The sequence below is a fragment of the Neofelis nebulosa genome, chromosome 8 (genome assembly GCF_028018385.1).
Source record: "Neofelis nebulosa isolate mNeoNeb1 chromosome 8, mNeoNeb1.pri, whole genome shotgun sequence".
In the NCBI taxonomy this organism is placed as follows: domain Eukaryota; kingdom Metazoa; phylum Chordata; class Mammalia; order Carnivora; family Felidae; genus Neofelis; species Neofelis nebulosa.
This window is the reverse complement of record NC_080789.1, coordinates 63715920-63739320: the sequence shown is the minus strand read 5'-3', so window position 1 is coordinate 63739320 and position 23401 is coordinate 63715920. Positions and strand designations below refer to the sequence as shown.

Genomic DNA, 23401 nt, shown 5'->3' with positions numbered 1-23401 from the left:
TTCCATTCCCACCCTCCTCCACCCAGGATGGCCCCGAGGGCTTGGTCTGAGGTGACAAGCTGGTGGGCTCACTGGGGAGGGGCTGGAGGCCTGTCAGCTGTCTCTTCCAAAGGCTCCTTAGGTGGCCCCTCTAGCTGAACCGGGTCTGGGGAGAATGAGGGCGGGGCCGTACAGAGGGTGCGTGGCAAGCGTGGCTGGAGGCTCCGAGAAAGAAGCCTCTGGAGCCGGCTCTGTCCAGTGCCCCCTGTTCCAGCGCCGTGTTTCTCCCCAACTTGGGCTGGGTCTGACACTGCTGGGACTTGTTTGGTGGGCGACACGATGAGAGCGGGGGACCTTTAAACAGGAAAATGGCAGCAGTGGAAGATGGGGAGGAGTGTTTGCGTGCAAACACAAACAAGCACGCTCACAGACCTGCCTACAGAAGTGTGCAATTGTGTGTCCACAGACACCCTGCCACACGCTGAAGACAGACTTCCACCTGTACAGGAACGTTCAGACACACACACACACACACACACACACACACACACACACACGTCTCAGGTGAGCACACAGAGAAGCCCAGTGGCCTGCAGGTCTGTACACACAGAAGTGTAGACATCCACAAAGTGTCCCAACTACACGCAGGTGTCCCCTTCCTCTCCAGGGACAAAATAAGTGGATAGGAAAGTGACTTAGGGGTAGGGGGAAGCCCGGCCCCAAGGCAACCATTCCCACAGTGTCTCTGGGCTTCAGGTGCCCACTGGAGTGAGGAGAGGGACCAGAAGAGGGGTCGTGCCCCACTTGGCCTACTTTCTATATGGTGGACTTGCCGGGGAAACCAGCCAGGCCAGGGCACCTTGGGGTCAGATTACTCAAGAACTGAGCTGATCCCTCAAGGAGGAACTGAACTTGGGGGTTGGAGGCTGTCAGGGAATGTCTTTCTGGAATGCCTGGGGAAGGGAGCTGGGGGCTGACTCCCGGACTAGAACTTTTTGCCCACCCCTTCCCCCAGTCTTTTACGGCGTGATCTCTCTGCTCTGGCCTCAGGAATCTTGCCCAAGCCTCCTCCCGGAACACTGAACTTGTTTCAGATCTGCTCAGATGGCGGTCTCCCTCCCGCCACTCTGTAGGTCAGCCCGCATCCGGGGCTCTGGGGGTCTATGGCCCTGCGCCCCACTTGGGAGCTTCCGGCTTGGGCCCCAAAGCCCGGCCAGGGCGGAGAGCGGAAGCGTGGCCCGGGGAGGGGCCCGGCGGGCAGCGAAGGGTGGCCGGCGGCCAGCCCCGCCCCTACCTGTGTAAGCCGATCCGCCACCGGAGCCTAGCGGATAAAAGCGACCCGGCCGCGGGAGGTCAGCGAGTTCGGCTCCCTCGCGCCCGCCGCTAGGTCCAGCCCGGTCCAGCCAACATGTCCATCCACTTAAGCTCCCAGGTCTTCAGCTCGCGCTCCGCCGCCTTCCCGGGTCGCGGCGCCCAGGTGCGCCTGAGCTCCGTGCGCCCCGGCGGCGGTGCCTTCAGCAGCAGCAGCCTCTACGGCCTGGGCGCCACGCGGGCGCGTGTGCCCGTGCGCTCCATCCACGGGGGCCCGGTGGGCGCCGGCCTCCGCGAAGTCACCATCAATCAGAGCCTGCTGGTCCCGCTGCGGATGGACATCGACCCCACCATCCAGCAGGTGCGCCAGGAGGAGCGCGAGCAGATCAAGACCCTCAACAACAAGTTCGCCTCCTTCATCGACAAGGTGAGCCGCCGTACCGGCCCCAAGCCACGCTCCGGGCCACAGCAGCCACCCCAGCCCAGCCCGCGCGCGGGCCAGGTGCCCGGAGGCCTGGCGTGTTCTCTTTCCGCCACTATCAGAAACCTTTCTCTTTCTCGTGAAGCCTGTGGCTGTTTTTCCCCTTCAGTCTCCAAGCCTCGTCTTCCAGAGAGCTGCCCAAATCGCCCTGCGTTTTCTTCCCAGGATGTGTGCTTGAGTCTGTCAGGCAGCCGCTGCTGGCGGCGCTGGCGAGTCTGTGAGTGGGCTGCTGGCTTCTTGGGCTGATTCAGGTGGGAAGCTCCAGAGGCCAGGGCCAGGAGTTTCTCTGAGAGGGGGCTGTGTGGCGTCAGAGATGGGGTAGGGGTGATACACTGTTCCCAGCTGAGGAGGTCCTCCCTCCTCCTACTGCTTCTGCTGGGGCAGATGCTGAAAATCAAGGGCTGGAGGGAGGGAGGGAGGCTCCCTGACGTACCTGCCCACTTACCTGGTCCTCCAGACTCCCTTTGGTGGTGGAAGGGAGGCCCTTGGAGAGAGCCCATTTGGGTCCCCCCGTGGGGTTGGGGAGCACACTGAGAGGCCCTGGGGAAGGGCCATTTGGAAGCGTTTTTTCCTGGCTGTTTGGGTCCCACAGGGTTGGGGGAGGGAGTGGGGGAGAGAGAGTGGGAGTTGGCAAGGAGAGGAGCAGACTTGACTGGAGGGTCTAGGAAGGGAGCGATGTAGGGCTGGATCAGGAACTAAGGGCTAGCCTAGCTGGACCCCTCTGGCCAGGGCCTCCTGCCTCCCGGGTATAGACCAGACCTTCCCTCCCTTGTTTGGCTGTAGTTCTCTCCTTTCCCTGCCCCCATGCCCTCTCCTTCATCATTCACACCGTATACATCCTTAAGGTTCTCCTGAAGCCTCCCCAGGCCCGGAATCCTCCCCTGCTGTTGAGCGGTTCTACCTTTCTGTCTGTAGTCCCCCAGGTCCTGCTCCTCCGAGTTGCTAGCTTTTGGGGAGGTTGCTTCCCACCCCCAGGCACACTGGAAACATCCAAGGGGACTTTTGGACCCCAAGCTGAGCATCTAGTAGGTGCTCATTTTGTAGCACCCTGTCCTGAGATCTTGGAAGAAAGGGGAGGCAGAGAGAGGATACTGAGGGAGGTGGCCCAGGACAGACAGGGAGGGGGCAACCCTTCAGGGACGGTGGGGGGAAAGATCATCTGTAGTGTGGCAGGGAACATAGGTGGGAGGGGACACCTTGGTGACCGGGTAGCCCTGACCCCTGGGTCAGGCTTTAAGACATGTAAGACAGAGAGCCCTGGAGGAGGGGACCAAGGGCTGGGGTCCCTGGCTGGGGGAACGGCCCGTGGGAGCCTGGGCTGTGTGGGGTGGGCAGAGACCCTCCCAAGCCCAGTGTGGGCAGCACGGCCTGCCCCTCATGAGCTTCCTCCTCTGTTTTACTCTCAGGTGCGGTTTCTGGAGCAGCAGAATAAGCTGCTAGAGACCAAGTGGACCCTGCTGCAGGAGCAGAGGTCGGCCAAGAGCAGCAGCCTCCCCAGCATCTTTGAGACGCACATTGCTGGCCTGCGGAGGCAGCTTGAGGGGCTGCAGCTCGAAGGAGGCCGCCTGGAGGTGGAGCTGCGGAACGTGCAGGACGCGGTAGAAGACTTCAAGAACAAGTACTGACCCCAGTGTGGTGTGCCCTGGTTGGGGGGGGGGCGGGGGCATGCACCCGTCATCGGCTGATCCTCAGCAGGCCTTCTCTGGGCTTAGGGGTCAAGTGTGTAGCCGCTCGGTACAGCAACCCTTGAAGGGAAGGCCTTGACCGACACATTCCCTGTCTCTCCGTTCCTCTCTTTGTTCCTGGGGGCTGTTTCCGACTTACTCCCAGGGAAATATCCCCGCTCAGCCCTGACCCGCGCTGTTCTCTCTGGGTGCCTGACCAAGGCTCCAGGAGAGGGTAGGACAGAGGTGTCCTGTGACTGGTGTGCTTCAGAACGTGTGCGACCCTCACAGAATGTTCTAGAAAAGCCCCTCTGTTTCGGTGAGGAGTTAGACACCAGAGAGATTCAGGGTCCTGATGGAGATCATGTGGCAGGTCACTGGGAGAGCTGGGACTTGAATGTTGGGCCCCTGACTCCCAGGAGGAGACACAGAGCCGACTTGGGGCTGAAAGAAGCAAGGAGAGGGAGGGATCGTTGTGAGCCATGGGAGGGTTGCAGAGGCTGAGGGGTGGCTCTGGTCAGCGCAGGAACCAGAGAGGAGGCTGTGGTGGGGCGGGGGCGGGGGGGTCGGCGGTGGGCAGGGCTTGCAGGGACCTGGAAGACTGGGGGTTTAAGGACAAGCCTTTGAGGTGCCCACTGAATTCTCTTTTGTCACCGAACGGAAACCAAAGCCAGAGGCTTGGGCTGGGCCCCACCCTAGCATACTTGCCCAGTGGTGCTGGGAGTAGTGAGTGAGTTCTGTGCTCTGCCCTGGAGGTGCATGACTAAGCCGAGCAGGGACACTGGCTGTGACCGGAGGTAGAACAAACAAAAAGGCCTCTGTGGAGGGTGCCCACTCCCCTACTTCCCTAGAGTGACAGCCTAGAGCGACAGTCAACAGCAATAATCCCACAGCAGGTGGAGGCAGACAGGTGCAGGGCAACCAGCGAGCCTCTGTTGTCATGTGTGTGTGTGTGTGTGTGTGTGTGTGTGTGTGTGTGTGTGTGTTTGCACGCGCTGACATATACCCTCACTCCAGAGCCTACATGCCAGGTTGAGCTCAGGACTGGGGCCCAGGGAGGCCTGGAAAGGGCACATGGAAGGGCCCAGTGAGCTCCGATTTGTGCGCCCTCTGCTCTCAGTGGCATGGTGCTGAGGCAAGAGTGAACAGATGGCCTTCAGGATATTTCCACAACTATTCTATAGAACCTCAGGGAGTGGGGCGCTGGGGGTCTGGGCTCCTGGAGGAGCCTGCTTGCTCCCCATCATAGCTGCCCTGCTGCCCTCCTGTAGCCTTCGGGCCCTGCTGAGTTCCTGTTTCTGACACCTTTTTAAAAAAGTTTCCAAATAAATGCTGGGTCAGGCTCCAGTGCTCTCTTGCTCTGTGTCCTGAATTGCCAGTGTCCTCCTATGGGTGGGGCTGGCCTCTTGGAACAAGGAGGGATGGGGGGGGGTTGCCCTGTGGGAGTAGGGTTGGCGCCAGACCACCTAGCTGGGGCCTGGTTCTTTCCCAGAACTTGGCTGCACCCTCTTCCTGATTTCATAAATTGCCTCCGCTTCAGGCTCCTTCTTTGCCTCCTGAGGGTGGGATTAGGCAGTGGTTAGGGCATGGGCCTGGAGTCAGACTGCCTGGGTTTAAGTCTGGGCTTTGCCACTTAGCAGCTTAGTGACTGGACAGATTATGTCCCGCTCTGTTCCTCCTGCTGATCGTGGTACCATTGTTACAGGGTTGTCGTGAGGGTTAAGTGAGCTAATCCGTGGGAAGCACCTAACAGCGCAGGCCCCATTTAAAGGGTCCCTAAGCATGGCTATGACTATTGCTTTTTTGCTCCTAGATTGTGCAGTTTTTGTCCTTTACTTTATATACATTTCCTCCTCTCCCCCCTTTCATCCTGCGTGGAGATTCCTAGCCTTAGGAATAGCTATAAGGGAAAGTCAGGGACATTTGGTTTCACAGCTGACACCCAATTTCCCAGGCGTGTCATTAAGGAGGGGTGAAGCCAATGCAGGGCAGAGTTCCACACTTGGAGAGGAGGGCGGACAGAGGCAAAGCTGCACCCACACCACGCACCCTCCTTCTCCTGCAGGTACGAAGATGAAATTAACCGTCGCACGGCTGCTGAGAATGAGTTCGTGGTGCTGAAAAAGGTGAGGGGCAGACAGGCTGGTGTGGGGACATTGTCCGAAAACACATGGGCCAGGGGACCAAGTGGCCCTCTCACCTGAGCAGCCAGCCAGTAGGGACCTGTGGCCAAAGTCTGGCCCGAGTACTAGAAGAAGGGAGTGATGAGCCTGGAAAAGGACAGATCTGGAAGCCAGGCCCTCGTAGCACGGCCCGTCCTGTGTACGTGTGTGTGTGTGTGTGTGTGTGTGTGTGTGCACGTCTGGTGAGTCACTAGACTTGTTTTTGGCCTCAAGGGGTTAGAGCTAAGACCAAAAGATGGAGGTTAGAAGGGGAGATTTCAAGCCCAAATAGGGAAGTGCTCTATCACAGTCGGAACTTTTCATGACAGACAAAGGTTGGCAAATGGCAGGGCTGAAATATTTGCTGAAGGAATGCGACTGGCTGCCTGAGGCAGAGCAATCTCCCTGTCCCTGGAGAAGTGCAAGCCAAGGTTAGAAGGCCTTAAGAATATCTTACAAGGGCTTGATTTCAGATCCTGATTCAGTCCACTCTCTGGGCAACTGTGTTCACGGCCCACCCACCTGAAGACAACCTACCCCAGGGTGCTGGGCCTTTCAAGATTTAGGAGCTTTGGGGATGAATAAAAGCGAGCCTTACCCACGGGAGTTTGGGCACAGGAATGTGTGGCTCCCCAGTGTCACCTGGGCTTGCACTGTTACCTGTGGCTTACCTGTATCACAGTCACCTAAGCTGCGTTTAGGCTGGAGGTCCTCCACATCTACGAACCTTATCTTGGAGTCTGGATGATTTTGTGCTCTTCGATTTCATAAGAAGTTGAGGCTCACGGAGTTGAAGTGGTTTGTGCAAAGTCACATGGCTAGTAGGTGGTAGTCAGGAGCTGGGAGAGTGCTAGGTTTGGGGCTGGGGGCTGCTTTGGGCTTCTGGTGCTGGGAAGGCAGACACCGGTATGGTGCCTGGAATGATGCATGGAAATGATGTTCCTCACGCAGCCTGGGAGGGCCCAGTAGAGGAGACATCCTGTGGCCAGGTCACACGGCCTGGAGAACTGCTATGTTTCTTGGCAGTGCCCTGGTGTTTGACCCTGTGGGTTGGACAGAGCTGGCTTGCTCCCATCCCGGCTAAATGGTCCGTGTATGAAGCCATGGTGTCTTTCTACCCCTTCTTGCCACCCCCCCTCCTCACCCCCCAGGACGTGGACACTGCCTACATGAATAAGGTGGAGTTGGAGGCCAAGTTGGATGCCCTGAATGACGAGATCAACTTCTTCAAGACCCTCTATGAGACGGTAAGGACCTTGGATATGGGAGACGTGTCATGTCTTCCGTGTCTTAATCAAGGGGTTTACCCCCTGCCTCTGGGCCGTCTTGGTGTGTGTTGAGTGTGTGTGTAGGCCTTATCCTCTTCTTTAACTTTTCTGGATTCAGGAATCCATGGTGGGCAGGGAGTTTAGGAGGGTCTGAGGGTAGCAGAGCAGGGTAGGGTCAGGTAGGATTGGCCTTCTAGAAACATGGGATGACCATTTGTTAGGAGGGGTGTTGGGAGGGGTCGGAAGGAACCAGGAGAATGTCTAGGGAATCCTGGGCTGTGATGGAGTTCAGAGGTGGGCTGGGTGGGGTGGGCAGGGGGTCCTGAGTCAGGAGAGACTGTGGTGCCTAGGAGTTTACGCCCGGAGGGACTGGATGGGTGGCCCCCAAGAACAGGCCACTGTCTACCCCTGTGGTCTCATTCTCTCCTTCTTCCCCTGCCATGGGCTTTCAATTCTTTTTCTACTTGGGGATTTAGAAACTCTCCATTCCTATCAGTGAGAATCTCTGGCCTTCAGCAGAAGATAGGATGGCCAGTCATCTGGCAGGGCTGGTCTGCGACTTTATTATATATGAGGTTAATTATAGACCACTTCTCAACTCCTTTCAGTCTAGCTTTTGTGAACGTCCAGCCTCCATTAGCCCCTCAGTGAATTTCCACATGTGTTAATGCAGGGGCTGGCTCCTTGGGGTTTCCTTCGGGCATTCTGATCTCTGTGCAGCCCTTCATACGTCTGTTGCATGTTATATATATGTACGTCTATGTACGTATGCGTGCCTACGTATACGTATATGTGTATTTAATTATTTTCCTCTCATCATGAAAGAAGTACATGCTCATGGCCAAAAATCCAGAAAATTGAGTAAAGCACAAAACAGGTCATTTATCTGTGCTCTTATCATCTTGGTACCTACCTTCTCAGACTTTGCGAACTGTGCCTATACACACAGAGAGATACAGAAATATATATTTCATTTTATTTTTTATTTTTTAATGTTTTTATTTATTTTTGAGATAGAGAGAGACAGAGCACGAGCAGGGGAGGGGCAGAAAGACAGGGAGACGCAGAATCCAAAGCAGACTCCAGGCTCTGAGTGGTCAGCATGGAGCCCGACGTGGGGCTCAAACTCACGAACTGGGAGATCATGACCTGAGCTGAAGTCAGACGCCCAACCGACTGAGCCACCCAGGCGCCCCTAGACATATGTATTTTAAATAAAAACAGGAGTGTATTTTTTTTTCATGTAATGGTGTACCATAGCTATAAGTACAGCCATATCATCCGTTTTGAAGGCTGGAGAGAGTTCCGTTATTGGGTGGGATATTTTATTTTACCCACACCCCCTAGTGATCCACTTCATGACCGAGCTCCTGCCACAGCAGAGCTCCCAGAAGGAGACATTACCGTTGACCACATTCTGTCGCTTCTCTATTGGCTGTGATCCCACCAGACTCTTTTGTTGAGAAGTTACTAATGGGCTCTCTGGGTTGCCACAGGGGGGCGGACTATTTAGCTGGTGCTGGGTCTGTGTCCCCTTGCCGCCTGGTGACCCACACCCACTTTGCCTTCCTCTCCCTCTTCTCCCTTTGCCTTCCTCTAGTGTGGCAGTGGGGGGGGTCCCAGGATGGGTTGTGGGAACAGGGTGGGGTCATGCCCCAAGTCCTGACATTCCGTCTGGTCCCGGCAGGAGTTGGCAGAGTTGCAGTCCCAGATCTCGGACACGTCCGTGGTCCTGTCCATGGACAACAGCCGCTCCCTGGACCTGGATGGCATCATCGCCGAGGTCAAGGCCCAGTACGAGGAAATCACCAGCCGCAGCCGGGCTGAGGCCGAGGCCTGGTACCAGACCAAGGTGTGAGGCTGCTGAGGGTACTCTTTCCTTCCTGGCAGGGTCCTCGGTGTCAGCTTCCCTTACTCCTCGCCTGTCTCCAAGCCTCTGGGCCTGGGTCCCACTGTCCTGGCAGGCACCAGTGTTAAGTCTAAGGTACTCTCCAGTGCCTTGGGCAGAAGAAGATGTGAAGGCCAAGTCCCTCCCCAGGAAGAGATCCCAGCCTGATGGGGGGACAGGGCAGAGGAACCTGAAGCACAGAGAGGTTAAGTAATTTGCCTAACTCCACACAGCTAGTAGATGCAAGAGTAGGGACTAGATCCTGGGCCCTAGGCCTCCAGACCGGGGAGGTTTAATCATTGCACATGCCGTGTGGAGGCAGGGCGGCTGACTGTGCAGGTGCTGAGGGAGTGTGCTGGGGTAAACCAGTGTTCTAGAAAAGGGAGCCTGAGGCAGCATGTAAGAGCAGCAGAGGGATGTATCTGCTGAGATAGGGAATCATCCGTGGGACATAGGTGAGAGCACAGGCATGCCAACAAGGTGACCTGGGTTCAGACTTGCCGTGTGATCCTTGGGCAGTGGCTCCCACTCTCCAGGACTCATTCTTCCCATCTGTAAAATGGGTGGTGCTGATGTTTTTAATAAGTGTGTTTTTAATAGGGGTTTGTTTAACGCATGAGGATCTCAGACTTCTAGTGATTCTCCGGCACTTGGGACATGATGGGGATGGGTGGAGGCCCAGGACCAATGGCGGTGGGCCCCAGGGAGCCATCCTCGCCCTTCCTGTCCTGACTGGGAGGAAAGCAAACCTCTGCTATACCCCCCTGCTTGCTGGCAGGGCGTGAAGATTGCTGGGGGTCAGACCGTGGCTTCCTGGGAAGATAAGCTAGGAGGTTTCATCACTCAGAACCTTGGGCCTTCAGTGGATGGGACAAAAGATGAGTTCCCTGTAATCGCTGACCACCCCCTCACCGTACATCTCTGTGTGGCCCTCCAGTTTGAGACCCTCCAGGCCCAGGCTGGGAAGCACAGGGACGACCTCCGGAATACCCGGAATGAGATTGCAGAGATGAGCCGTGCCATCCAGAGGCTGCAGGCTGAGATCGACAGCATTAAGAACCAGGTGGGAACAAGCCCTCCTCCCTGCTCCTCCCTGTTTATTGGGGTGCGTGAAGGGCAGCCATCTGAGAATGGGGAGCAGGAGGCTCTCCCAGCCCGAAGCTGGTGCAGCTCAAGTCTCATGAGCCCGTGAGATCTCCAGGGCCCTTGTGAGATCTCCAGGAGAGAATGTTCATGGCCAGGTCCTGGCTCAGGCCAAAGGGAGGAGAAGAGTCCTAGCTGGGCACAGAGCCTGTGGAGGGAGCCTCAGACTTCCCAGCCCAAGAAAAACCATCATTCGTTACCAAATTCGTTACCAAATTGGTACTCTCCTTGCACCTCTCTCTGGGTGCAACGTGCTGTACCTGGGAGCTTGCAATCTGCAGGGATTCGTGGGACCCAGGCCAGCAGATACCCTTAGTGTGGCTCACAAGGTCCTGTCCCTCACTTCCTACCACTGCCTCTCACCGTGCTCCAGCCACACTAGCCTGCTTCTTGTATCTTGCGTTCGCCAGACACGTTCAGGCTTCAGGGCCTTTGCACTTGGTGTTCCCTCCGCGTGGAACGTGGCTCTCCTAGCTCAGCACATGGCCACCTCTTCGTCATCCCTGGGGTCTTGGACATAAGTCCTCTTTTCAGAGGTGGCTTCCTCAACCACCAGCCACTCTGTCAGCAATGTGTCTGAAGCTTCCTGAAGCATCTATCACTATCTGAAATTTTCTGTCTTATTAATTAAGTAGTTGGCTGTCCCCTACCCTCACTGAAATATAAATAATGCCTGGAGAGCAGGACCCTATTTGTCTGACTCACTGCTCCTTCTCAGCACGGGCTGGGGCAGAGGCTTCCCATGATGACAGGCTAAAGGGAGGATGTGTAGCCGGCAAGGGGCAGATGTTGAGGAGCCGGTGGAGGGGGGTGGGGTTCAGGCCCTGGCCAAGGTGCGGGGATAGACAGGGCATCGAAGCCTCAGCAGGTGTCTGCAGTGGGGAGGCAGGGGAGGTAATCGGTGCTGCAGCTCCAGAGAGCTCATTTCCAGCTGAGCTGGGGGGGATGGGATGTGCGGGTGATTTACCCAGACATGCCCACCCCTTGGAGCCCTGAAGGCCATTTCACCTGAGGGCGGAGGCTGCCTCTTGGCACAGATGCAGGACTGTGCATCACTGGTGAAGCAAGGCGGCTTCCAGGCCAGGAATAACGTGTGGTGGTTTCCCAAACCCTGCCACATCTGGTTCTCCTCTTGTCCAACAGGGCAGAGCCAGGCCCTGGAGTTGGGGTGACCACCATCGAGGGGCCCAGAGGGGGCGGTATGGCCCTGACCAAGGGGGCACCAGTGTGATAGGGAAGGGCACCGACAGGTGGACACGAGAGGGTCTCCCGGGAGGATCGGAGGATGGGGAAGGCTGGCAGGGAGGCAGAGCTCACTGGAGACAAGGGAGGGTCTGAGGCAGGGAGTGGCCGGTAAGAGGCAGGGCGAGTGCTGGGCTGCTGGGTAGGGGAGGGAGTGGCAGCTCTCTGAGCTGCACGAGAGGAGGCCCAGGACTAGATAGGTTCCTGGGGTAAGGACTAGCTGCAAACAGAAGGAATGCTCATTCATGCTGGGCCAGAAGTGGCATCTGTCGCTTGGATCCATTGTGGATCCGACCAACCTGGCCAAAACCAGGGGGGCTGTTGATCAGACATTTTAGGTCTGGGGGTTGCAAGCAGTGTCTCTCTGCTCCAAGTCCCCCTGTTTCTGGGCCTGTTTTGAAGGTGGTTTTTGTTCTTGCCAGCTGCCTGAAATTTGGGGACTCAACGAAGATCCTGTGGCTTTGGATCTCCTCCAGCTGGGGACTGGGGGGATGGGCACGTGTAAATCCTAATAGCATTTATTATTTTCTAAAAATTTTTTAACGTTTACTTATTTCAGAGAGAGAGACAGAGAGACAGAGCATGAGCAGGGGTGGGGCAGAGTGAGAGAGGGAGACACAGATTCCGAAGCAGGCTCCATGCCCTGAGCTGTCCGCAGAGAGCCCGATGTGGGGCTCGAACTCACGAACTGTGAGATCATGACCTGAGCCAAAGTCGGACGCGCAACAAGACTGAGTCACCCAGGCGCCCTGACGGAGCCCATGTATTTAATCCTTGGGATTCCCGGGTGCTGGGGGAGTAGGCTGGTGCCAGGAAAGCCACTGTGAGTGAGTTGCCCTGGCGCTGGCCGGGGAGGCAGGGAGGCAGTGACTCGTGAGGCCTGCCCCCAGCTCACAGCTGCACTATCGCTTAAAGTGTGCCAAGCTGGAGGCTGCCATTGCAGAAGCCGAAGAACATGGGGAGCTGGCCCTCAAGGATGCGCGTGCCAAGAAGGAGGAGCTGGAGGCCGCCCTGCAGCGGGCCAAGCAGGACATGGCCCGGCAGCTGCGAGAGTACCAGGAGCTCATGAACGTCAAGATAGCTCTGGACATCGAGATTGCCACCTACCGCAAGCTGCTGGAGGGCGAGGAGAGCCGGTGAGGTCACAGAGGCCAGGAAGGGGATCCTTCTGGGGCTCAGTGGGGACTGGGGCTTGCCATTCATTCGTCCACAGACATTTCCTGTGTACTCTTTTCTGCAAGGCACGGGGCGGGGGGCGGGAAGTGCAGGGAGGGTATAGCTGATGCTTGCTTCTTTGCCCCTGATGAGATGACCTGGCAGTAGGAAAGACCACGTGGTGTAATGCTCAATGAGAAAGTTAGAATAATAACAGTCACTTCATATGTGTGGCCAGGGTCATCTTATTTGACCTTCACAACACATTCAGGTAAGCAGGGCAGGTACTGTTTCTAGTTTACGGAGGGGAAACTGCGGTTCGGTTTTATGACTTGAGGGGGCAAGTCAGGTGTGCAGTCATGCTCTGCTGATTCCTGGTCCAAGCCTCGTCCATGATGCCAGGCTGCTTCTCACTGCATAATTGAGTGCCAAGTCACAGGATATTGACTGAATGTCATGGGGTCCCTGAGATATTTGTATACCTGCTGCCAGAGAGCAGGCCGGGCTGGGTTAGTGTTACAGGAATTCTTCGTGAAAGACTTGGAACCTATGTCCGTGAAGTTGGGCCTTCGTTCTCACCTTGATGGGTTGGTCGATTCATTCAGTCAATTTGCAAGGCTTTAGAGTTATGCCTTGGGCGAAGGCTAGGGTTTGGAGAGGGTGAGAGGGAACAGCGTGGGCCAAGTCTTGGAAGTAGGACTCATCATGGCTTGCCTTATTGGAAGCCAGCACGGAGATAAGTAATATGTAAGACGTGCTTCTGCCTTTGGGGAGCTTGTACATGGGCCGAGAAGACCAAACATTTGCAGAAGAAGTACTTAGAGACCACTCACTTGCATTGGTAAAATGCTGAATTTACACAAACTTTTTCTTTTGGGAGCATTATTCTGGAGGGGCTGGAGAGAGAGGCTGGAGGATGAATGGAATGGAGAGGAAGGAATTGGAGAATGAGAGAGTGCTAGGGTAGAGTGCCTGGAGGCAGGGAAGAGGAAGAGAAGAAGCATGGTTAAGGATATGAGTCGGGGAAGGAGAGGAGGAAGGGTCTCTGCCATTACAGTTGACCCGTAACCTACCTGGGTTGGCACCCAGGCTTTGTGGGAAGAGGAATTGAACACCAAAGGCCTCTGGGAAGAGAGAGCAGCTGATCTGGGGCACAGGGCACCTCCAGAGCCCAACTCTCCCAGCTATGATGCCTGTCTCTGCACCCTTCTCCACCACAGGAGCAGGGACAGCACTCTCTTGGGAACACATACCGTGGGTCTCTTTTCCTCATAGAGCCAGAGGTGGGGACCCTTAGAATGGGGCCTGATCCTTTTCCTCCCGTGGGCAGACGAGCAGGCTGAAGGTCAGGGATGGTGAGTGACATGGCCAAGGTTACATGGAGAGTGGAAACATTCCCCCTTGAAAGCCTAATCTCAGCGTCGGTTGCTACCATCGAGGCTTAGATCCTGGTTCTCTGAGAGGAAACAGTCCTCTCTCCACTCTTAGGAGACATGGAGAGGGACTCCTTGTTTTTTTTGTTTTTGTTTATCCCTTAACCCCTCGACTCTTCCCAGGGGCAGGTCTAGGATTTGTGGTCTTAGGAACTCATACACTTTGGGGTGCCTTCTTTTAAGAATACAGAGTTACAAATACACAATTGCACAAAAACAAATATTTAGTTAGGATGAGAAAAGAAAAATCACACGAATCGCTAAAGTCTTAGACATTCAGGTCTCTTCCTTCTGAGTTCTTCAGGCATGGCACCAGAAACTGTTTCATGAAATCACTGCCTAATTGCAACCTGGCTTCCCTCCCCACCCACAACTGTTAGCAACTCCCGGCGCTTGAAGGGCCCAGTTGAGCAAGGGGCCTGGAAGCTTCCTGGCATATCCTTTTCTTGAACTTGGCCTTTGCTCCGCCCCCTTCCTGGACTTGCAGGTGATGAGGCCAGCTGGGCTCTCCTCACTCCTTCTACCAAAGTGAGGTCTCCCCTCCCCACTGCAGAGTAAACTCAACCCTAAAGCCAAGGGCTTGGTGACAATGGAGTGAGTCACAAAACAAACACGTCGTCCAGCTGTCTCCCTTGGCTTTTCTATTTCCAGTATAGGCTGCTTAAAGCCATCCCGACCACCTTCTGCTCCGTCCTCCGTCCCTGCCTCAGCGACCCTTGTGAAATCTCCATTCACTAATTATTTCAATACAGACTGAGCAATTACTACATGTCAGACTTCACGCAAGGGGCCAGAGATCCAAGAATCAATAAGTCACAACCTGCTTTGAGGATTTTATGATTTGGTTAGGGGAGGCAGCTGTCTTCATAAATAATAACAGTTCCCATCCACCGAGTCCTATGTGCCCAGGGCTCTAGGTAAATGATATTATTCAGCCTTCACAAACAAGTCTGAGGTTGGGACTAAGTTGGCCCCAGTTTAGAAGTGAGAAAATGGAGGCTCTGAGACATTGCCCAAGGTCACGTAGCCTTCCCGCAGTGGGGACAGAGGAAGGAATACCGGTCCTGCCTGGTGCCTGGATGGAGGGGCCTGGGACTGCTTCCTCCAGCTCTGAGGAAAGAGTCACTCTCACAGGTCTCTCTCCTCTGTCCCCAGGTTGGCCGGAGATGGAGTAGGAGCTGTGAACATCTGTAAGTCCTTGGCTGTGGCCATTTCCTGCGCTGTCCGGGCTAGATTGGGTCTTACAGGATGGCACATGGGCTTGAGGGCCTGGCTTTGTCTGGGACAGGAGCTTCTTTCCCTCACCAGCTTTTAGCAGGTGCCCTGAGGCTCCCAGCCAGTCGGGCTCAATGGCCCAGGGAAGCCCTGCAAGAGGGCAGAGTGGGGCGGGGGAAACCCGTGGTGCATTGTCCCTTGCATTGTCCCAGGCTCCTTCTGGGCCTGCTGGAAGAGGGTGGTGGGGGGTGGGGTCAGGCAGTGGGGAGGGGGAGGGGCAGGTACTGCAGGAGGGGAGGGTGGAGTGAGGGGTGGGGCCTCAGGTGGTGGGCCCGTGCTGATGAGCCCTCCTCCCGTTTCTCTGGCAGCCGTGGTGAACTCCACCGGTGGAGGTGGCAGCGGGCTGGCCGGGCTGGCCTTCAGGGGAACCATGGGCAGCAATGCCCTGAGCTTTTCGAGCGGCGGAGGGCCCGGGGCCATCAAGTCCTATTCCACCAGGACCTCAGCCACTACCCACAGGAGCGTCCGAAAATGAGCTCTGCTGTGTGGAGACCCACAGCCCTGCCCCCCCCCCCTCCCCCCCAAGGTCACAGGAGGACTCCCATCACGGGTCCCAAGAGGGCCAGGCAGTCTGAAAAGTGATGTCAGAATAGCTTCCAATAAAGCAGCCTTTCGGAAGCCAGGGTGAGCCCCATCCTGGCCCCTGGGATCCTGGCTTCATCAGCTGGTTGGGGAGGCATGGGGAGGAAGGGGCCCCAGAGAGGATGGCGTCTGCTGTGAACACGGAGAAGCCACTTGTGCAGGTGACTGGGAAAGCACACTGGTGACCTGGTGGTGGTGCTCTGAGGGGCGTGGCTCTTAGCCGGTGTGAGGCCTTGGCCTCCTCCCAGGGCTGGGACTGAGTCCAGCTCCTCTCCTGAAGCCCAGAAACATCCCAGGAAGTCTGGCTCTGCCAGGAAGTGGGCGTTGAAGCCTTCTCCTGCTGAGGGAGTGGAGGGCTGTTTGCACACCCCCACCCCCATGCCCTGTGCTGCCAGAGTTCATTCCTTGCTGTGAGAAGGCCCAGACATTCAGCTGCCGCAGGCCTGGGTTTCGGATGCACCGGCCAGCTCGCACCCTTGGCCCTTGCTGGTGCTGGGTCTGCCCGGCCCTCAGGTCCTGGACGGGCTCTCTGGGTCTGGGATTCTGTGCGGGTGATGATGGCAGTGGGAGGAGGCCTGTGTGTGTTTGGGAGGGGGAGGGGTGAGGAGTCCCAGAATCTGGACTCCCTGGCAGGAGGCTCTGTGCCTGGGCGGTGGCTTGTGTGTGTATCCGGCTCCCTGGTGGGGGGAGGGGCATCTGTGTGTCAGCTGCTCCATAAGAGCATCTCTGTGTCTGGGGTCAGGGGTCTGTGTGTCTGTACGCATGTGGGGGTGTTTTTAGGGTCTATGGGGATATCTGTTCCTGCAACAGCACATATGATGGATGGTGGGGAGGGGGTAGTGGGGAGGTCTCTTGTGCCTAGGACACCTGGGGGGGGTGATGGCGGTGTATATAGGGGGGGCTATCAAGAGAGTGTTGGTTTCTGGGGGAGGAGGAGTCTATATTCGATGCCACGGTCAGGAATTTTCATATATTGAGGTGGGGGTGGGACGGGGAGTGGGGGAAGTGGACCATTGGTGTCCCACCGTGAGTGATAAGGTGCCCCCCTACAGGTGTCAGGAGAGCCGGGCCCTGCCCCTCCTGGCTGTCTCCTCCTGGTTGCCTTTCTCTCCCTTTGCTTCCAGCTCTTTCTCACGCTGTCTGGGTATTTGGGGCTAACGGCCAGCCCTCTGCAGGCTTCAGGAAGTGTGAATGTGGCACTCGGGCAGGGTGCCTCCGAGATAGTCCTCTTTCCCCTTTGGCTGTGAACAGCTTCTCCGTCAGTCTCTGAGGGGCCCAAACCAGGCTGGACGTCCCCATGTGTAGGCACAGACAGGAGCTTTTCTGAGCGCATTATGTATGATCCATGAGCTTTATTGGCAACGTGGACACTAAGCACGAGGGGGAGGGAGCCCAGGCGGCCGCCAAGAGATGTCCTCGTGAAGCCGAGGCCTCAGTCACTGCCAGGGTTTGGAAGGCAGGGGAGGCCCAGTGGAATAGAGGCACGTCCACAGCCCAGGGGACCTGGGACCAATCTGTGCCTTAGAAGCCACAGGTTTTTGTGCCAGGCCAGCTCCCAGAGCAGCCCGAGCAGGTCAGGATTGGCTCCCTGCCTAAGGCTGCTTGGAAGGCAGGCATTTAGACTCCTGGGGCCAGCTGGGCAGGGAGGCTGGCCCTCTCCGGAAGGAATCCGCCCCCCTCCCCAAGAGCAAGAGCGAAGGAGGGGGAGAAGGCGGAGAAGTTGCAAGAAGATAAGGTTGCAGGGTGGACGGGTCAGGCCCGCAGGTTCTCCAAGCCCTTCGGCTTCAAGCCCCAGGGCTAGGGCTGCTCCGGGACCCGCCGCTGGAGGTAGGGGTGAGAGCCGAGTATTTACACGGCGGGAGGCGCTACGCGAACCGCACCAAGGAGCTGCCGCTGCACTTCTGGCCGCAGGGCGCGCACATTCCGGTGCTCACAGCCAGGTTCCCGCTGCAGGGGGCGCTGCACGCGCTGCCGGTCACTGGCCGCGAGCCCGACACGCAGAGGTCCCCGCAGACGACCCCGCCCCGGGAGCTGCTGACGCCTGCGGGAGGAGAGGAGGGCTTAGTCCCTGTGCGAGGTCTACTGGCTCTTGCTCAGAGCGCCCCCCTTCATTTCTATTCCTCTCTTCCCCCCTTCCCCCCAACACCTTCACCCCTGGGCACTCTTTCCTGCATTCAGGCCGCAAGTGTCCTTGATAAACCGTGCTCCCAGGCCCTCCCTGTGGGCAGAAATAGCTTTTTAACTCATAATCATTCACTGCCACACTCCCTCCTTCCTTTCAGGGTTTCAAACTATGGCCTGTGTTGGCCTCCTATATTTGTAAATAAAGTTTTATCAGAAGCAAGCCATATGTACTCCTTAGGTATTGCTTATGGCTGTAGCCGCTTTCACATTGCAGTGACAGAGTCCAGGAGTTGAGACAGAGTCTGGATGGCTCACAAGCCTTAATATCTGGCCCTTGAAGAAAAAGTTTGCCCAGAGGAACCCCAAGTCCTCAGTCAGAACCCACAGCGTAGATTACTTACAGACATTTATAGCACCAACGCCTTCACACAACCTTGTGGGGAGAGCAGAGACAAAAATTAGTTCTGACCCCCACATAATCTGGATGCAAATTAGATGCAAATGATATGCAAATATGTTCCTGGCTCAAAGCATAGTGTGGGGGAGACTGAAGACATATTCTCCCCACGGGTGTGGTTCTCACCTCTGCTCCTCGCCCTCCAGCAGCCGCCTGTAGGTGGCGATCTCGATGTCCAGGCCCAGCTTGGAGTTCATCACCTCCTGGTACTCCTTGACCAGGCAGGCCATGTCCTGCTTGGCCTTCTGCAGGGCGGCCTCCAGCTCGGCCAGCTTGCAGCGGGCGTCGCTCAGGGCCGCCTCGCCCTGCTGCTCAGCTTGGGTCACCGCGGTCTCCAGCTTGGTGTTCTGGGGCCCAGGAGAGAACAGAGCGGGTTATGGTCCTGGGTGTCTCGGTCCATTTCCCTCATGTGTCCAGTCTCTCCCCTCCCCCAGCTGGGGACACCCCAAGAACAGGCCTCTCCCCTTCATTAACGGAGTCCCCCTGAGGGACCACAACCAGGGACATGAGCCATGCAAATGGGCTGGATCATGAATGGTGAGAGCCAGTCAGGGCACACACTGCCTGTATGGCCCTGGGGAGGCCCCAGGGAACCCGTACCTGACACTTGGCATTCTCGACCTCGGCGGTCAGCCTCTGGATCATGCGGTTCAGCTCGTTGATCTCCTCCTTGGTGCGGCGCAGGGTCTCCCCGTGCCGGATCACCGTGGCCTTCATCTCCTCGCACTGGGGGGGGGGGGGGGGGGAAGCAGAGGTGCTCCTGAGCTCAGGATGCAGTTTCCCTCCCATTCAGACACCACAGATGGTTGGGAGGTTGTACAGTGCTCAGCTTGTGCAACTATACATGGCAGCCCTGCCCAGCGATTATAACTTGAGAGCTGTGTGCCATTCTGTTACTATCCCACGGGATCAGAAACTCCAGACAAAAGAGGCCTTCTTAATAAATACTTGGCTTCCCTCGTGCTGCCATGTCTAAGAGACAGGTGTCCTGTGCCCCTCACCTTGCTGCGGTACCAGGACTCGGCCTCAGCCCGGCTGCGGCTGGCGATGTCGTCGTACTGAGCCTTGATCTCGGCCACAATGCAGTCCATGTTCAGGTCCCGGCTGTTGTCCATCTTGACGATGACCGAGGTGTCTGAGATGTGGGCGTGGAGAACGCGGATCTCCTGCAGATGGTGGGGAACCTGTTTACACCCCAGCCTCACCCACCACAGTGTGGACCCAGTCTTCTCAGCCCTTACCTGGTCTCCACCCCAGCTCCCACTACAGCCTCATGGACTGTAGCCCCCTTGCCCCAGCTCAAATCCCTGGCCAACCCCCCCTCCCCCGACTGCCCAGGGATCCCTGGCCAGTCCCAAGCCCCAGCCCCCTCTTCTAGGCTGGCTGCTTCTTTTCCATTTGGACCACGACCCCTCACCTCCTCATACAGGCGCCGCAGGAAGTTGATCTCCTCAGTCAGGGCCTCTGCGTTGGCCTCCAGGTCTGACTTGCGGAGGTAGGCACAGTCCACGTCCTGAAGGGGAGAGGGTGTCAAAGGAATCTTACTGGAAAGGCAACACAGGGCTTCCCCCCCGCTGTCCCCCGCTCCCAGGAGGGCACCCCATCAGGCTGGACAATCTCCCTGGAGACCTTCCTTAGCTGCTCATCCTAGTGCCTCGTATCATGGCCTTGTTGAAGTCCTTTCTACAGTCAGAGGGCTCAGAAGCAGGTTTGGGGAAGGGAGTGGGATTATGAGGTTTCCAGGCACTTTCTCCGCTACCTACCCAAAAGAAAACTCCAGAATCCACACCTTGCACTATCACTGAAACTTAGGCTCTGCAGCAAAATGGGTCGGCTCTAATGATGCCCCAGCCCTTTCTGCCCTGACACCTCATGGAAAGAAATCTAGATCTGTGGTCAGAAGAAGAGGTCTTAGGGATCAATTCTGCCTCTTCCAAGCCAGGGCAACTCAGGGTAAGACCCTTGGCCTCTGTGCCTCACTTTCCTCACAGCAACCCTTGCCTTCCTCCTATGGAGGTGGTTGCAAGGACCTGGTGGGAGTCCACATGATGGCATTTGTGGCGAATCAAGTCTAAGAGGTGAGGGACGATACACCGTTCACGCCAGCACTTCACAGCTCTTGGTGGCCTCAGGATGTGGCCATCCCCTAGCATTGGTGTGCCCTTTCATCCACAGTATTTAGCAATGCCTGCTCTCTGGCAGGCACAGGGCAGAAAGACGCGGGAAGCCATCGGCCAGATGGGGGTTACCTCCGATGGAGGAATAGGGTGCCCTGCTTGAAGCAGGCAGTGTATGTACTCCAATGTCCAGGGCCACCCGGGGAGTGCTGGGGTGCTGGGGGGGGAAAGGAAATAGGGGAGGGGTTGCGCTAGGTGATTCTGGGGGAGTCGCTCAGCCTCTCTGAATTCCTGAGTGCTCCCTCCTGCCTCTGCCCTGCTTTCTGAGTTGTGGGACAAGTAGTCTGGGGTCACTCGCCTTCTTCAGGGCCACAAATTCATTCTCGGCGGTGGCCCTTAGTGCCACCTCCTCTTCATACCTGGAGACAAAGGGCACAAGTGTCAGTGGCCAGAACTTTAATAGTCTGGGCTTTGAAGAGGGGGGAAAAAAAGAGAGAATGAAGGCCCAGACAAACATATTCCAGGAACTGGATCTTTTGGAGGTAGTCACAGAATCACAGAGTGTTGGACTAGAAGGGATCTGTCCATCCCATTCTTTGGGGCTCTCAATGCACTCCGTCACCCAATGCTCTTCCTGTTTTAGGGACTCTCATTCCTGATGTGGGTGCACACGCGCAGTTTTGTAGGCTTTCTCTCTGTTTCTGGGCTGCAACTCCCGGCGGGGGTGGGGGCAGGAACCCCACACTAGTTCTGGTTCCCCCCCTTGCCTCCCCGCTCAGGGCCTAACACAGCACCTGCAGCATCGAGTAGATGTCAATAAACGTTTGTTGAATTAAGGAAATAAACCCACGCTGATGAGGTAGCTGGAGCCCCTCCCAGTCTCTCCGGGGTTTAAACTCCCAACCCAGAAAAGAAAAGTCTCCCTCATCAGGCTCCCGGTCACTGTCTTCTTCCTACTGGAAAGTTCCTCTGGTGCTGTAGCCCAAATCTATCCTGCTCTGACTTCATCCCATTTTGTTTCTTGAGACTATCCTCCGGGCCGCACTCACTTCTTCTTGTAGCCCTCCAGCACCTCCTGCACGTGGTTGAGCTCCGAGGCCAGCCTCCCGCTGTCGGCCTCCACGCACTCGGCCTCCCGCCTCAGCGTCTCGATGTAGCCCTCGAACAGGGGCTCCAGGTTGCTCTCGCAGCACTTGCGGTTCTGGTAGAACTGCCACTTGGTCTCCAGAAGCTTGTTCTGCTGCTCCAGGAAGCGCACCTGCATTCAGGGTGTGGGGAGGGGTCAGACAGCTCTTGGTGTCCCGAAGCCAATTTGGGGTGGGGTTGGGGTGATTGCTTTAGGGGCAAACTCCCGACCCCGGAGCTCAGCAGAGCTTGGCAGAGATGGGCAGTGGGAGACAAGGTGACTTCTGGATTTCCCTCCTGTGATCTCTGTCTGGATTTTCTCACTCAGGGATGGGAGCAAGGGGCTGGACAAGGTCAGCGCCTGCTCTCAGGTAAAGGGAGTTCTCCAGACCTGGTGAGTCCAGGTGGCATGTGTATTCTGGAGGCAGGTAGAGGTCTCCGGTTGGCCTCTGGCTCCCCCTGTCTCAGTGCCCAGCCTGAGTGCTGAGCATGGGTGGGCTACAGGAAGGGTGGGATCAAGGACAGCCACCCACTGGCTCACCCTGCGGGCCTCTTCCTATTTCTTGTGTCCATTTTGGTGTCTGTGTGTGTGCATTTCTGCCCTCTTCCTCTGACAGGCCAGTTCCAAGCCTGTCCTTGTGTCTCCGTGGGGACCTGCCTGTCTGGACAGAGGTTGCGTATAATGGCAACACTATCAAATCAGGAGCCTCTGCTCTGTATCCTGATGTCCTTGGTCCTCATGTGGCCTGGGTGTGTGTCCATTTCGTCCATGAGAGCGGGAGCTCACCTGGACCTCCTGTCTCCTGCCCCTGACTGTCTTCAGCCTAGCCCAGGAATCGAGGGCTCAGGAAGGGTGTGATCACGGACACCCACCTTGTCGATGAAGGCAGCGAACCTGCTGTTGAGACACTTGATCTGCTCCTTCTCCTCGTGCTTCACGCACTGCGCATTGGGGTCGATCTCCAGGTTGAGGGGCGTGAGGAGGCTTTCGTTGACGGACACGCTGGTGATGCAGGGCGGGCTGGGGCCGCACACGCCGCCGGAGCGGTAGCCGAAGGTGCGGCCGCAGGAGCCGGCGCGGAAGCCGCCGCAGACGCTGTGGCTTCCGAAGCCGCCGGTGAGGCCGCGGTAGCAGGAGACGCCGCGGTAGGGGGCGGCGGTGATGCAGCAGCGGCCGGGCCGGGGCCCGCAGGCCGAGGCGCAGCTGAAGGCGCGGACCCCGCAGGGGGCGGCGAGGCCGTTGGAGAGGCAGGACATGGTGCGGCGGTGGCGGCGGCGGCGGGTGGCTGGAGCCCGGGGCCCGCGCTGCGCCTTATATCGCGGCCCACCGGGCCGGCGGGAGCGCGCGGCCAACGCGTTTACGAGCTTGGAGGTCGGCCCGCGCGCCTCGTCGAGGCGGGAATCAAAGCGGGCCGGGCCGCCGGCCGCCTCCATAAAACGGCTTCACCTCCCGCCCGAGCTTTATGGGGCCGGGAAACGCCTGGTCACCTTTGCGGGCCGTGCGCCGCGGCCTCGGGGCGCCCCCCTCTGCGCCCCTCGGCCGGGACTGGGCCCCGGAGGCTCTGGATCTTCACGGGCTCCATTCCGGGGGTGGCCAGCTGGGCACACCCTGCGCGGCTGGGGTCCCAGCCGGGCGCCACCGCCCTGCGGGGGCCGGGTTAGCCTTGGTCTCGTGTGCACCACGGAGTGGGGGAGCGAGTATGTGCGTCGAAGGGGAGGGGTCTCTGAAGCGGTCTTACAGATTCTTGTCATGACTTTGGACAAGCGAATAACCTTTCGGAGCCTCAGTTTCCTCTTGTGCGAGTTAGGAGTAATAAATAGCACCCATCTGCAAGCTCTTGGGAGGACCTAAGGAGGTAATGGACAGGAAAGCGTTTAGGGCCCTACCTAGCACTTAATAAGAGCTTCATAAATGTTTGTTTATTTGCTTGTTCTGTTTATTCTACCATTGTTATTTTGCCATTCATCCTATGTCCCTTTGGGCAAAAACTTTCC

General features: G+C 57.2%; 2 protein-coding genes across 2 annotated transcripts; one reads left to right on the top strand and one right to left on the bottom strand.

Annotated features, from left to right (window-relative positions):
• The first annotated feature begins 1278 nt into the window (after positions 1-1278).
• KRT7 (keratin 7) lies at positions 1279-15650 on the top strand. Its single transcript, XM_058742696.1, has 9 exons — positions 1279-1717; positions 3178-3389; positions 5501-5561; positions 6749-6844; positions 8553-8717; positions 9691-9816; positions 12054-12274; positions 14882-14916; positions 15310-15650. Exons 1-9 carry the CDS (start codon positions 1388-1390, stop codon positions 15474-15476), a joined length of 1413 nt encoding a protein of 470 aa, XP_058598679.1. The 5' UTR covers positions 1279-1387; the 3' UTR covers positions 15477-15650.
• Positions 15651-16915: 1265 nt separating this feature from the next.
• LOC131519554 (keratin, type II cuticular Hb1-like) lies at positions 16916-22965 on the bottom strand. Its single transcript, XM_058742689.1, has 9 exons — positions 22280-22965; positions 21331-21539; positions 20640-20700; positions 19582-19677; positions 19166-19330; positions 18765-18890; positions 18291-18511; positions 18109-18140; positions 16916-17624 (listed from the first exon to the last, which is right to left on the bottom strand). Exons 1-9 carry the CDS (start codon positions 22838-22840, stop codon positions 17449-17451), a joined length of 1647 nt encoding a protein of 548 aa, XP_058598672.1. The 5' UTR covers positions 22841-22965; the 3' UTR covers positions 16916-17448.
• Positions 22966-23401: the final 436 nt, after the last annotated feature.